At 42.2% G+C, this 15,737-nt stretch overlaps 1 protein-coding gene across 6 annotated transcripts in view; it reads right to left on the bottom strand.

Moving 5' to 3' along the window:
* Window positions 1–15,737, bottom strand: part of Cog5 (component of oligomeric golgi complex 5) — a 285,117-nt gene that overhangs the window by 23,546 nt on the left and 245,834 nt on the right. For all 6 annotated transcript variants that reach the window (XR_003711595.1, XR_003711592.1, XR_003711594.1 and 3 more), the window contains one exon: window positions 293–419. Coding sequence is in view for 2 of the 6 variants with exons in the window: in XM_028768901.1 (XP_028624734.1) it covers window positions 293–419 (127 nt within the window). In the remaining 4 variants the exon portion in view is untranslated. The remainder of the gene's footprint in view (window positions 1–292; window positions 420–15,737) is intronic.

Raw genomic sequence — 15,737 nt, 5'->3', positions numbered from 1 at the left:
GCAGGCAAGGAACTCATGGCAATCCTCTAGCCTCAGTTTCCTGAATGCTAAGATTACAGACATTGGATACTATAGTACGTTGAGACTTTTTTAAAGAGCTAATTCTGGACTCAAGAAGTAAATTTTAGACTGCCTGCCAATAAAACACATGCAGGGCACCGGAATTTTCTTCCATCTCTGTTCACTTTCAGAGAGACATCAGAAACTAGATAAAGCAGGAGGGAGCTAGCAACCCACTCCGTGAGGACACTTACTTACAAAGTTGCCTGAGAGGCCACCCTGTCTTCATTACCTGGAAGGGGGATTTCAGCTCAGCTGGTGCTCTTGTGAACAGAAACTGAATGATGATGCTGAATGGTATAATGTCTCCCACTGCTGGACTGTCCGCCACATGTTCACTTGTCTGGAAGAGCAAGGGTCTAGAAGGAAAAGCAGAGTTATTTAATTCATGTGGTTCAGCACTGAGAGATGATCTGGTAGGGGAATCATTCTGCTGGAATATTCCTGTTCTTTTTCTGAGACATGGTTTCTCTATGTAGCCGTGGAACTTGCTCTGTAGACTATGCTAGAACTCAGAGACCCACCTGCCTCTGCCTCTGCCTCCCAAGAGCTGAGATAAAAGGTGTGCACCATGACCTCCAGCCCTAGATAGGCTTTTGACGCCCCATTAAAAAAACAACATTCAGCCCCAAGGCCTGATCTTAAGCTCTTTCTTCAGCACCCAACACTGTGGATCTGATGTTACTTCACTGGCAGCAAAATTTCCTCTAGGGTAATTTAATTAACAGGGTAAAATCAATAAGCACAAAGCAAAACCTTCACATTGGTGTAAATAACAGATTCTTAGCTTGACCTTGAAGCTTTCACCTTATCTAAATCCCTTCTTTGGGCTATAATCTAATATGAATGAACTCAACCATTTCTATATAGCCTTTCTAAATGGCGCTTATACTTTGCTGATTACTCCAGTAATTTATGCTAGTTCCCTTCTACACACTGTAGTTCCGAGTCTCACTTCCACAATTTCATTGGAGTGGGAGGAAGGCCAATCTACTTCACTACCAATTCTTGACCATTCTGTGTCAAAATCTGGGCAGGAATGATGTGCTGCCTTTGTCTCCGAGTTCTTATGGATGAGCTAGTGAGTCTGTGGTTGGCTTTAGAGGCTCACCTGAGCAGCCAGCCAGCAGCCACACTTGTTGGCAGATCAGACAGATGACTGATAGGAGCCATGGAGACAGCCCTGTATCCTGCTCTCTTTCCTCAGCATCTTAACTGTGTCAGTGTATGAAGGCAGCAGGTCTATGTGAGACAGGGCGACCCCTCCCTTCCTTTCACTAAGAGCATTTATATCAAGAGCCAGGAGAGTGTGCTCAACAGGTTCTTGTTGGATCCAAAAATATTAAGGAAACGTCCTTATAGTAATAATCTTACAAATACAACCTACCCTACCTAAAAAACATTTGGATCTAAACTGCTTATGATGGTTATCTTTGAATATCAACTTGATACAATGTAGAATCACCAGTGAAGGAGCATCACTGAGGGACTGTCTGGACTGGGTTGGCTGTGGGCATTCATGGCAAAGATTGATGAGGAAGAACACCCTATATGTAGGCAGCAGCACCTCACAGAACAGCCTGCACTGGCATGCAAGCACTGTTCACCAATGTTGACTGAGGGTGTGATGTGACTACTTCAAGTCCCTGTCACCTTAGCTGTCCTGCAGTGATGGAGTGTAAATGGGAAAAAGGAAGCAAATCCTTCCTCTCCAAGTTGCTTTTGTCCTGACATCTGATCACAGTAAAAGGAAACTAAGGCACAGCCTCATCAAATAACACTGTTTTGTGATTGAGTTTTTTAATTATTGGGAAATAGTGTTCATTTTTATTGTCTGCTACCAGAAGGCCAGGAACCTCCTAATTCTTCCTGTGGCCACACTGAGAATTTGCTACATTACTTTGAGAATGTTCAAAGCCAAAATCATGTCAGTGTTCCATGCTGAAGAAGTTCAGGACCTCAGTGTAATGAATCCTGAAAATGCTGCTGGGGTGGTTTTCCTTTTGCCTGGAGGCATCACTGTGAGTCCTCTGTGTGGATATACTGTCTTCATTACTAGGTCAAAGCTGTGAGTTTCAATAAGGAAAGCTCTGCAGTCATCCACAGAACAGCACACGCTTAAGCATTCACAGTTATGTCAGGCACATAGAAAGCTTTCAGACTTGAGGTCAGCAAGAAGTCTTAGGCTTCACTATCCGAAAGTCACAACTAGTAAACTGCTCACAGGTGAGACGAGCCCATGGAAAACTCAACTACCCCAGAAAGTTATTGCTACCCTGAGAGTACACATTCCTCCTGTTCCTGGCACAGCACCAGATGGAAAACTGTCTGCCCCACAAGTTCCAAGGACAGAACAAGAAGCAGACATCCAGCTTCCCTAGCGTTCATGGCCAGGTGCACTCTACCTCAAAGTACCACAGGGCTGGACTCTGGAGTAAAACAGAAACAGGGAGTAGAGCTCAGAGCTGCCAGTGGAGAGGTCTGAGCAGCAGCTGTGCTCCTGATAGCAATGGTACCTAACCAGACACTAGCCAATGACAGTCTACCAGCAAAACCCAATGTCGGCTCACAAAGATCTGTGCCATGTTTAACGTGGCTTGTATCTCTAGAGAGCAATCTGCCTAGCCAAAAATCTCAGTGAGAATCCAGGCAGGGAGATATGAGCCATAGCGTACCTGTAGAGCAGCGGTCCTTAACCTGTGTGCCAAAACCCCTTGTGGGGGGAGGGGGGTAAGCAACCCTTTCACAGGAATTGCATATCATATATTTATATTATTATTCCTAACAGTAGCAAAATTACAGTTACGAAGCAGCAACAAAATTAATTGTATGATTGGGAGTCACCACAACATGAGAAACTATTAGACTGGAGGCAGTGTTAGGAGATTGAGTGTACAGGAGCTAAGCTTACATGTAGGACCTTAGGATACAAATAGTGGCTCCAGCTGGCTTGGTGCTTATTCCAAAGCCCTGCTGGAAGTCCAAAAAGGAGCTTTATCCAACCTCGGAGGCTACCCTCTGGCTGGGATCAGGTAAGGGAAAACTCAGCACATGAATTTCTGTAGCTCACAGCCAAGGCAGTGTGAGAACACATGATGCTTCCAGTGGAGTCCAGAGGAAGCCAGCAGAGCCCTGAGCGCTGGAGTTAGAGGTGGCGCAGGTCTTTTGGGTGATCTATAAACACTTGTAACGACTGGATCTCTAGCCTCAGACTCAAGGGTTGTGCTTACTCCTTCTATAAAAAAGATCATTTCATCATTAAATATAATTTGTATTTTTAAAATGTTTTTATTTTTAAAGTGGCAAAGACTTATGTTAAATATTTCAAAAGGCATTCCATTTGGAGATACCTCTATTTTAAATTCAAACTCTTAAAAAAGCCAGCTCACAGATTCCTGCTAAGGAAATGGAAAAGAATTATAACTTTATCCCATCAATTTGATTACTATGTTTCTACTAATATTTAAAATGTCAAGATACAGATTAAAGGCTCTGAAAGTCCCGTGACAGAGTTAGACCTCTGATTACCTTAAAGTAACTCTGACTTCATTTATTCTTTTCAGGAAATAAATCAAAAAATTGGGTTATTTTAATCCAAATTATGAAACAAAACAGAACAAAACAAAAGAATCCAAACCAAGTCCCTAATAACAGCCATCATGGTACTTCATATTTAAGAATTCTGTGTTTTCTAGGCTAGGATGCTACTCGTTCAGCAAAATGCTTGCCATGCAAGCATGATGGAGTTCAGGTCCCTAAAATGTGTAAGTGCCTGGCCTTGTGGTACATGTTTGTTATCCCAACTCTTGGAAGGCAGAGACTGGTGTGTATACCCTGGAGCTGGCTTGTTAGCTAGATTAGTTAAATCTGTGAACCCTGGGATCAGGGTAATACATTATCTCAAAACTTGGCATCAACATCTGGCTTCCACACACATATACCTAAATGTACACACACACACACACACACACACACACACACACACACACACACACAGAGTCTTAGCTACTTTTTAGTGCTATCATAAGATACCATGACTAAGGCAACCTACAGAAGGCTTTATTTGGGACTCACAGTTTCAGAGCGTTAGAGCATGTGACCACCATGTCATGAAGCACAGCAGGAAGAAGACAGACATAGCACTGGAGCAGAAGCTGAGAGCTTACCTCTTGAGGCACAATATGAAGCAGAGGAAATAGCATGGCCTTTTGAAACTTCAAAGTCCACCCTCACTGAGATGCCTCCTTCAACAAAGCCATGCCTCCTAATCCTTCCCAAACAGTTCCAAAAATGGAAGACCAAAATATATGAACATTTTGGGGCCATTTTCATTTAAACCATCACACACATGCATATACAAATGCAAAAAAGCCCATATTTCTTGATTAAATCAATATTTAAGTTATCCTATAGTATAATTAGGAGGACTTCAAAATTTAAAATATTTACATTTTACCAATAAAAAGTAAATAGACAATATTATACAGTGATTCCTATTTTTCTTTCTGATAACAACATAAGATTTGGTTATTCCTAGACAACCCATGAAACCCTTAATTTCTCATAAGTCTTAGCTCTATTTTTCACCCTCTGTCCCCAAAAACTGTACACGGAAAAAGGCAATTTTGATAAAAGATAAATTAAAGGAATGTGATATTATTATCTGATTTCATCTGCAACATAAATTTTCCAAACACTGAGATAATGGAATGTCAAATTATTACTCAAAGTTTAGAACCTAACATTTCCTATAATTAGAACTATGAACACTTCATGAGATTCAGCTATAAAAATCAAACCTATTAAAGGAAATCTACAATCAAAATGTAGTAAGTTATTTTTAGCACTCTGAACATCAATAGAACCATCATATAAAATACAAATAATTGTAGATGGGCAACATTATCTATGTAGTTTAAAAATGCCATTTCTAGTTGATTAAAAAATGCCCCTTCTCTCATCTGTTGCCTTTAAATCCTCAAGTCACAGTGTGTTTTTGACTATGGTGACATTAGGTACACTATTCCTAAGTTTACATGTCACATGTATCTCAGATACCGAGGTTGAAAACAGTTTAGACCTGGTTCCTGACAGCTGAAGAGCTGTCGATGTTTAGAGTTACTGTTCCCGGTGACTGTTTGCACACTGGGATACAAAGCACTATTTAGTCTTTGCATGCACAAAAGGTGATTGCTCGGCAAACAGAAGGAATTGTGAATTCACCTTTTTAGAAAAAAAAAAAGTCGAACACATCTTCAACCCTGTACAAGGCTGAGGAACTGGCTGACGTGGCTGTGATGTGGAGAGCTAAGATGAGGAGGCTGGGAGACAGTCTTGGGCTCCCTTCAGCCTCTACATAGCCACCTCTTGCCTACCTCCATGTGGGGCCCAATATCCTCATGACTACCAAATCAATCCTTTGCATCAACAGAAGGTCAAGATGGCATCAGATAACAAAGAGTTCCAGACTCTGTTCCAACCCACCCTAATGTGTTAAGATCAATGCATTAACCATGCTTTGATTTATAATTTTATAAAAACTTAGTGAAAGTGACACCATTTTAGAACATGGAATTTGGGGCAACCTGATGCTGTGTTCCTGGACTCCAGCTGGTTTTATTTGGTTCTCTTATCTTTGAAAATGAATTTTAAAAGAATCCTACAGATGAAGAACAAGTGGACTAAACATGACCCTGTCAATTATCACCAGCAAACCTCAGTAAGCAAAAGAAATCAGTGACTTTAAAAACAGTGTTTAAAATATCAAATTAGAAATGCAAAAGAAAACAGAATGAGAAGGAATAAAGAAAGCCTACAGGAACAGGGAAAGCCCAAGAAGGGCATCAGGGTATGTGTAACAGAAGCGGATGGAGGAAAGAAAGAATGTTTCAGGAAACAGTAGATGAAGCGTCCCCATGTCCCTCTAGGGACAGACCAAGTCTCGCCCGTTAAACCCAACCCAAAGAGAAGTTCATCGAGACACAAACAGGAATGTAGCTAAAAGCAAAGACAAGTTCAGGGATAAAACCCAGAGGGTCTCGGTGCAGTCAGAAAGCAGGCAGGGTTAGGTGCTAACAACGACCTTGCTCTTCAGTCTCCACACGGTTCTCTCATTTCCCTTTGATCTGGAGAACTAGACAGCTGATTTTGTTTGATCTTCAGCTTCAGGAAATTTAAAGCCAAATCTAAAATTTAGCAAGGAAGTTAATTTAATGGTTTATATGTGTTTTTCATAATTATCCTTTAGGATCTTTTCAATGCAAACTACAAAAGATACAAGGAAAGCAAGCAAGCAAGGAAGATTAGGAGAGAAGGAGGGAGGCAAGGAGGCACCATCCAGGCACATATGCATGGGACGAGCTGTGGCTAGGTGGTCTGGCACACACAGATGGTGGGTGAGACGCTCATAAACTAGGCCTGGTCAAAACTGACTGGTTAGGTCAGTCAGTCATCCAGCCCTTTGGAGCTCTAAGCCACTAAAGCTGTCTTTCCGACAAGACCAGTCTTCTGAAGTGGTCACTAACAGAGGTGCCTAAGGAGCCCTCTGTGCAGCTGTACTGAGTGTCACTCACACATCACCTCCTGTCAGGGTCAGGGATCACAGCCTGAGCTCTCCAGATGGGATCTGATGCACGGGGGTGGGGGGTTGGGGGGGGGTGGGGGGGGGGAGAAGGCACCTGAAGTGCTTTCCAAAACAAAAGAAAATTAATTAAGGTGCTATGAAAAGCAGAAATTCTACACTGTCATTCTTAGAGATTATTCTAAATATAGCAACACTTCCAAGGTTACATATTCTAGCCAGAAGGTAGAGTTAATTAGTCAAGTATTAGATCCCTTAGGAAAAAAAAACTGTCTATTTCTAGTTCGGGAAAGTCACATTTAAATGAGTCACGGCTGCACAGCTGTCCTTTTCAGCCAGGCTGGTAAGGCTAATCATGACATACAGGACAACAGAGGTCCCGATGCTCCTGACCCCACATTCACTACCAGTGCTGGACTCTTCCATGCTCCCTGCCACCAAATCTACCCCTCCCCAATACTGAGAGAAGGCTCGAGAAGGCAGCAAGGACACTGAGCCCAAGGCCCCGAGCAGGAAAACTCCCATAGAAACCAAAGTCAGAGAGGAAAGGTGACCCACTGTGGGACCGAATGCAGCAAGCCATCTTTCCCACACAGGACATAGGACCACCTTTGAGAGAACACTGAACTGTCTGAAACCTGCAGGTAGTGAGGCTCTCTACAAGACACTTTAGGGGTCATGAGGGCTGCAGAAGAGAATGATGTAAGAGGCTAATGACTTGAGGTATACGAGGTCTCAAAGAAGAGGTTAGAAGGGTTCCTGTTTGGCGTTTACTGTCTCTCACCACAGACCATGCAGGAGAGGAGTTCTGAGGGGGAGCTCTCTTGCTCTCCTGGGAGCTAAATTGGAGTTGTTGAGAAGCAGAAGCCAGCAACATGAAGTCTTTCATTGGCAGGAATTTGCCACCAATCTCTTAAATAAATTTCTGGTATTTTCCTAGATAATATAGACAAATATTCTAATGTGTTCCTGAACTAATCAGAGTGAAAAACAAATAGGTACTTCTGGAATAAGACACAGGCTAGTCACTCCCCTAGTGGATAGCTATGCTGGTTCTTGTGAATACTGTAGCTTAAAAAACAGGAACATGAAACCATGACTATGATAAGCAGTACAGGAATGGTTTAGCTGGATTGTATAGTAGCTACATTTTTAGGTTTTGGTTTGGTTTTTTAGGAGCTTCCACACTGACTTCTACAGTGGCTGCACCAGTTAATGTTCCATGGTGAATAAGGGTTTCTCTTTCAGCATATCTTGGCCAGCATTTGTTATCCTGATGACAGTCATTCCTCCTTGGGTGAGATGGAATTTCAAAACAGTTTTAATTTACCATTCTTTAATGGCTGAAGGTGTTGAACACCTTTTCAAATACTAGCTGGGAATTTATACTAATTCCTTTGAGACTAGTCTGTCTGTTCAGCTGATTAACCCACTTACTGATTGGACAATTTTGTTGGCATTTATTTTTGCCCTTCTTTATGAATTCCAGATACCAGTTTCCTATCCAGAGTATAGCTGGCAAAGACCCTTCTTTGTTCTATTTAGTGTGTGTATGCACACATGCACACGACAGTAGCCATTACAGGGCTATGGCACTGGCCACTGACCTGACAATCTACCATGTAGATTACAGGCACCCAACTCAGGTTGTCAGGCTAGTAGCCAGTGCCTTTACCGAGCCACCTTGCAAGCCGTACTTGCTTCTATTTTAGGCTATCTCTTCACTATTATTCCCCTTGCTGTGCAGAAGCACTCTTCTCTCTGCCTCTCTCCCCCGGCCCCCCAATTTCAATCTCTCCCTCCCTCCTTTAACTCCTTTCTTTCACCTTTCTTTTCTTTTACTTTTGTCTTTTCTTTTTTTGAGATAGAGTTTCTCCGTGTAGCCCTGGTTATCTTCAAACTCAGAGCTCTTCCTGTTCCTGCCTCTCAAAGCATATGCAACCACACTAAACTTTTCTAATTTCGTGTAGAACCAACTGTCAACACTTGAGATTTCATGTGCTACTGAAGTCCTTTCCAGAACATCTTTCTGAACTCTTGAGATTTCTTGTGCTGCAGTTTCTACCACTTGAGTATTTCCAGTATTCACTAGAATTTGGAACTTATGTTGACATCTTTGATCTGGTTTAAATTAATTTTTGTGTAGGGTAAAAGATAGGGATGTAGTTTCTCTCTTCTACAGAGAGAGAGCAACTTTTCCATTTGTTACGATGCTGCCTTTTTCTCTAATACAGGTTTCAGATATATACGTCAAAGACTAGGTGGCTGAAAATGTAACTGATTTGTCTACTTTTTTTTTTTTTTTTTTTGCTAGTACCATACAGTTTTGTCCCTGTAACTCATTAGTCTGATACACAGGCTCCAGTGTTACTCTTTCTGCTGCAGATTGCTTTGGTGATTTTAGAATTTTTATACTTCTATGTCAATTTTAATTACTGTTTATAGTTCTGTGAAGAACATTACCAGAACTTTAAGATTAGGCTGACTACAGCAACCACTTGATAGTCTGTTCATCTTCATAACATGAATTCTACACATCAGTCAGTAAAGCAGCACTTTCCCTCCAATGCCTTCAGTGTTCTCAGTACCTTAACGTTGCTGCTGTCTCAGAGGTGCTTCAGGTGGGTTAGGTTCCATGTCTTTTAATGATCTGTTTTATGGCAAATGGGATTTTCCCATTATTCCTTTATTAGAAAGTTTGTTATTATATATAGATACAATGATATTTTGGTATGTTGGTTTTATATGCTATTATTTTGCTGAAGTGTGCATTAGGTATCATGGTTTTCTAATCAAATCTTTAGAATCTTTTAAAAATAGGGCCATCTAAAACTAGGGATACTTTCCATTTTTCCTTTATTATTTGTGTCCCTTGTTAAGACTGAACACTATACTGAATAGGAAGAGAGAATGGGCACCCTGGCTCATCACTGCCTCAGAAGAACTGCTTTCAGTTTTTCCCATTTACTCTAATGCTGACTATTTGAGTTGATCATATGGACAGAAGTTTATCTCTGTGTTGTATTACATTTATTGATTTTCATCCTCGGTTCAAACCAAAAGGTTACAAGATTTTTAGTTTATGTGAATGGGTATTTTGCCTGCATGTATGTCTGAGCACTACATGTATGTTTGGTGTAACAGAGTTCAAAAGAGGGCATGGGATCTACTGGAGATGGAGTTACAGATGCTTGTGAGCTGCCTAGTAGATGCTGGGAACAGAACACAGCTCTTCAAGAACAAGTTCTTTTAGCTGCTGAGTTATTTCTCCACCCCATTATATTTTTAAATGTCTCTTAAATTCACTTTGTTAATACTGAATTATTAAGCATTTTAGGGGATGGAGAGATGGCTCAGTGGTAAAGGTTGCTTACTATTTATCTTCACAAAGGACTTGGGCTAAGTACCGAGAGCACCTACTCTGCAGCTCACAATCAGCTGTTATTTCCGTTCCAGGGGATCCCATGCCCTCTTCTGGACTCCAAAGGCTTCTGCACACACATGGTGTACATAGATTCTGACATACACACATACACATAAAATAATTAAAACAATTTACAAAACATTTTTTGCATATATGGCCTGGGGAAATAGTGTCATCTGTAAAGTGCGTGCTGCAAGCATGAAGACCTAAGTTCTACCTGCAGAACCATGTAAAATATCTGGGCATGTGGCCTGTATGTGTAATCTGGCACTGAGGAGTCAGACGTATGCAGATCTCCAAGGCTTGCTAGCCAACCAGCCTAACTGCAAGCCCCACTCTGTAAGAGATGGTACTTCAAAACAAAAAAATTGAAGACGACAGCAATGAACAATGGCGCCTGAAGGTATTCTCTGGCCTAAACACGCACACATACACACCTGTATGCACATACAGCCACACGTATGTGCACACACACACAGTTTTTGTATTTATCAAGGAGTCTGACTACAGTTCTCATGTTTTGTCTTTACCTGGTTTTAGTTTCAGGATAATGTTGCTTACTCTGTGGAGTAGGTTTGGTAGTTTGCCTTCCCTTTCTCATGTGTGGAGCAGTCTGACCAGCAAAGGTGTTAGCTCTTCCCAACAGGGATTTTAGGATTGGCAGTGACCTCCTCTGGTTCTGTGATCTTTGTTGGAAGACTTCTTGTTTCTTCTTTACTTCACTGACTGTTATGCATCTGTTTGAGTCATTACATTTACTTGGTTTAGTTTTAGCGGCCCTACCTCTAGGAATTCACCCACGTCTAGACTCTCTAGTTTATGAAGCCAGTTCTCAGAGTGCTCCCTGATGACCCTGTGCACCTCACTGGAGTCTAGAACGAACTTCTGTTTCATATTCAGTTTTCAAAGAACCAGCTCTTTGTCTGATTGGTTCATATGTTACTCATTGTGCCTGTCTCAGTAACTTCTGCTCTGATCTTGAATACTGCTTGTGAAGCATCTGCTTTTGGTTTTGGCCGACTCTTGTTTTTCTAATACTTTGAAAAGTATTGGCTTTTCAAAGTTGGCGTAATTATTTGAGATCTTCCTGATTTTTGCTATAAGCACTAAAGCTATAAGCTTCTTGTTAGAGTTGCTTTAGCGACAGTCAAAGGTAAATTGCGCTTTCGTTTTCACTTGTTGCTAGTAATTTTAAATGTCCTCCCTATTTCTTCAGCTATCCCATTGGTCACTCAAGCATGTACTGAGAGGGAACTGGCAAGACAGCTCAGTGAGCAATGGAACTTGCTGCCACGCCTGATGGCCCCAGTTTAATCCCTGAAATCCATACAGTGGCAGGTGAGAACAACATCTGCAAGTGCTCTGCTGACCTCAACATGCATGCTGCAGCACACACGTGACCACACCAGAAATACATACATAAAAGTTATATAGTATGTATGCACATATATGTACACATGCATGGGTCCAGCACCCATGCGCGCGCGCACACACACACACACACACACACACACACACACACACACACACACACGCAGGGACAGGGAGATGGCTCAGCATGTAAAGGTATTTCCCTTCAGGCCAGGAGACCTGAATTCAAGCCCCAGAACTCATGATAAGGTGGAATGAGGAAACAAACCCCATAAATTATCCTCTGGCTTCCATATGTTCACCAAATTACATATGCCTGAGCACACACAGGAACTATAATAAACATTTTAAAGAGTGTCTTCTCAGCCTCCACATATCTGTATAGTTTCTATAGTTACCATTGCCCTTGCTTTCTGGTTGTAGTTGTAGCAGGATACTTATTCTGCTACATTGTATTCGCAGTGGAGCTCGATGATTAGGCAGTAGAAGAGGAGGTGGAGCTGGGAGAGCAACAGAGGAAGGAGAAGAGAGAAACAGAGGAAGGGGAGGGGAGAAACAGAGGAAGGGGAGGAGGGAAGGAGGCTATCAGCCATGGAGAACCACAGATGAGTAGAAAGCTGTCCTGGGTAGCAACTTCTATCAAAAGGTTAGATATTGGGTACCAGTTCTAATTGTGTGGGCATCTTGTTGACTGAGCAGTTCTAAATATATAAATCCGTTAGATAATCATTAAGCTTTAAGAGTCTCATTTCTACTGGGTACTGCAAGGATGGCAGATATTGTCTGGGGTTCAGCCAAGCTTTGTAGATGCAGCGTGGTGGACTGGCATAGCTACCCCCCCACACTGGTGTCTCGTGGGTGCCAGGGCCTGTGCATCTAGCTAGCCAGAGCCCCGCCAGAGCAGGGGAAGAGCGTCAAGAACATGGTGACTGCCTGGGAACAAGCTGGACCGGGCGCTGTTTTCTAAATATCACCCCTACAGTAGTAACTGTAATCTGATAAGATATAGTAAACAGTTTTTCTTTCATATTTGTGAAGACTTGTTTTATGGTCTGTTTTCAGAGATTTCTATGGGTCACCTAGCAAAACGTATATTCTGAATCTTTTAGATATTCTGCAAATGTCTGCTCTGCCCATTTGACCTGTAGTATAACTTACGTCTGAAGTTTTGTAGTTGTTCTTGTTGGTCTTCAGTTTAAATGACTTATGCAGTTAGGCTCTTGAGTCATTCATTATCACTGCATCAGGACTCATCTGACGTTTTATGCCCATTAGTGTTGATCTTATGAAACTGACAGCATGCTGAGAGCAGGCTATGTCCTATTCTATGTCACTTCATAGTGTGTAAAATAATGGTTTCCCAAGTTGTACCTTGCCCTTACAGACTCCATTTTTTTAAAAAAAAGATTTGACCCCCATTTTTAGGATGGAAGATAATTACATGCAAGTGGACTCACCAACACCACCATCTGTCCACCATCTGTCCAGCACCACCCACAAGCACAGGCTGATAACAACTTATTCCTAGCAGGAGAAATGGGGCTAACCTAGGAAGGTATGTGAGTGAAGTGAGATAGCAGGCACACAAGAGTGAATTAAAATTGTACCAGTAAAACCAGGCCTAAGAACCTATCAGACATGCCAGACCAAGAGAGGGTCTAGCTCCTTTACTTGAACCCCATAAAATGGAATAGTCCTAGTGTTGTCATGGCAGGGGCATGCACTAACCTGTCATTTTTTACCTGGAGTATGCATCAAGACACAGGTGGAGAAGACCCAATGTCCCTGGTGTTAGCTCAGTCCTCCACTGTTGACATAGCCCACTGACTGCCATCCACTCATCCAGATGCATGTCCTCTGGACATAGCCCCCTGCTCCTGCTGCAGACTGGGTTCTGCTCTTTTGTCTCCACAGCTGGCTACATCTTCAGTCTCTACTCTGACTCTTTCATGACCTGATCTTTACAACAATAGCTTCTTCCCTGAGGCTGGTGTGGATTTGTTATCTTATCTATATATTTATGTATCTTATCTACATACATTTCTGAAAAGCTCCTATAATACTACTGTATAGGCTCTTTACCATATATACTTTCTACAACTTACATATATGTGTAGCTCTATATAGATACATTTACCGTATTCTCTGTGTGGTCTGATATGAGAGTTAATATTAGCAATTAAGATATGAGAGTTAAAACTAGCAATTAAGACTGGAATAAAAGAACCTGCATTCACCTCAGCCAGACTGCTAAGGCAGGCAGACTATCTGGCAAATCTGGGCCACTGAAACTGACACAAGTAGTAAGTGTACTGTTACTCAGTAAACTCTGACACCACAGGAAACAGTGCTCCTCCATTTTTCTGGCATACAGTACTCATGGCAGAGTCCGTACATTTGGCACAATATGTAGTTATAATGGTTATATCTTCTTGATGAATTATTCCCTTTATTAATATGGACATAGTCTTCTTTACCTGATCAGATATAGCAGCACTTGTATGGTCAACAGACCAGGGCCTTAGAAAAGTGTCAATCAATCTCCCCGAAATGAAAACCAGCACAAAGGAGCATCCTATCTTAGTTAGGATCCCCTCCTCCTGAGCCTGTAGCTCTCTAGCCCTTACTGTCTCTTTCTTAAAGCTCTAGCATAGCACAGCCCCATTTCCTGACTCTTCCCAGATCTAGTAAACTCAGATAAAGAAGGTTTCAGAAATGCAGGCTGTAGACATCAGAAAGAAACTGTCCCTTCAGGGGTAAGGTGATGGGGCCTGCTGGAAGGCAGGTTCTGTATTTTGGAACCATTGTCTCTGGGCCTTTCTCTGTCAGCTCCCAGATCCACAAGGGCATCTATACTGACAATGTCAAGAGTCAGAGTCTTCAGGCATCTTGTGCTCAGGGGTTAATGTCATACTGCAGAGAGGCAGGCAAGGATGGGGTCTTGACAGTTCTGACACGTGTGTCACATGTAGAAATACAAAGCCTGTAGGGACAGATCAGGAATGTCAGCATTTTTCTGAGGCAGCATTCTGTCCAACTATGAAAAGGTTTTTGCTGCCTGAGGGACTCTAATGGAGACAGCAAAATGTAAATGTATGCAAGAAGCTTGCCCGCTTAATTACCTAGTCCACTGACATTAGCATCAGAGAGAGTGCCCAGAGGCAGATGGCAGCGAGCTGTGGAAAGGGAGAGCCTGCGAGGGCTTTAGAGGGGGTGGGGGAGGAGCAGCCCTGTAGCTGAGATCTTAACTGGAGAAAGATCTTCCTGGCAATGTCTTCCTCCCTTGCAAAGGAGTCCCTGCTGCCCTCTCCTGCTCCACTGCCTCTAACCCCCACTGTTCAGAATGAGGCTGTCTGTGGATTCCGTAACATCCCTGAGTACCTGGCTTGCCCTGCCTCCTACCTCGTTAGGAAACATTTTCATGGATATTATATTATTCTTTAGCTCTTCTATTATTTCTAGATGGAAAAACAGTATGAGGAATTTAACAATAAAATTATTGGCTTTTCTCACTAAAAAGTAAGGCTGAAGTAGGTAATTTGAAAAATAAAAACTTCTGCTGATGTAAAGGACAAGACTTTGATGCCTACTCTTACTTGTTAGTTTGTTCTGCTTCCCTTCTCCACACAAACACATAGCAGTGTTTATGGTACAGCGGGCCATAATAATCATCTCCTTGGTAGCCTGTTTTTATTTACTTTTTGGTTTGTTGTTAATTTAGTGTTACATTAAGGAGTATTTTGATTTTGTCTTTATAAAATTGTAAGAGCCAATGCAATACTGTCCATGATTCCCCTGGACATGGTGGAGCAGTAACTTTGAAGGACATGTAAATGACAGCCAAGACCCAGCATGCACAGGACGACTGGCTGGTGGCTAGCTCTTGTTAGAGGGCTCAGAAGCAATGAAAAAGATGCAGGTTAATAATCATGGGTCCTAGCCGGGCAGTAGTGGCTCATGCCTTTAATCCCAGCACTTAGGAGGCAGAGGCAGGTGGATTTCTGAGTTCGAGGCCAGCCTGGTCTACAGAGTGAGTTCCAGGACATCCTGGGCTATACAGAGAAACCCTGTCTCAAAAAACAAAACAAAATAAACAAATAAAAAATAATCATGGGTCCTAGGGCTGGGCAGTGGTAGTATACACCTTTAATCCCAGAACACTGGATATACAGGAAGGCAGACCTCTGAGTTTGAGGCCAGCCTGGTTTATAGAGCTAGTTCTAGAACAGCCAGGGCTACAACAGATAACTCATATCAAAACAAACAAACAAACAATCACCAACCAACCAACCAACCAACCAA

Source organism: Grammomys surdaster, unplaced genomic scaffold, assembly GCF_004785775.1.
Source record: "Grammomys surdaster isolate TR1022 unplaced genomic scaffold, NIH_TR_1.0 188, whole genome shotgun sequence".
Taxonomy (NCBI): Eukaryota; Metazoa; Chordata; class Mammalia; order Rodentia; family Muridae; genus Grammomys; species Grammomys surdaster.
Note: the sequence above shows the minus strand (reverse complement) of the source record. Positions and strands in the feature narration are given on the sequence as shown.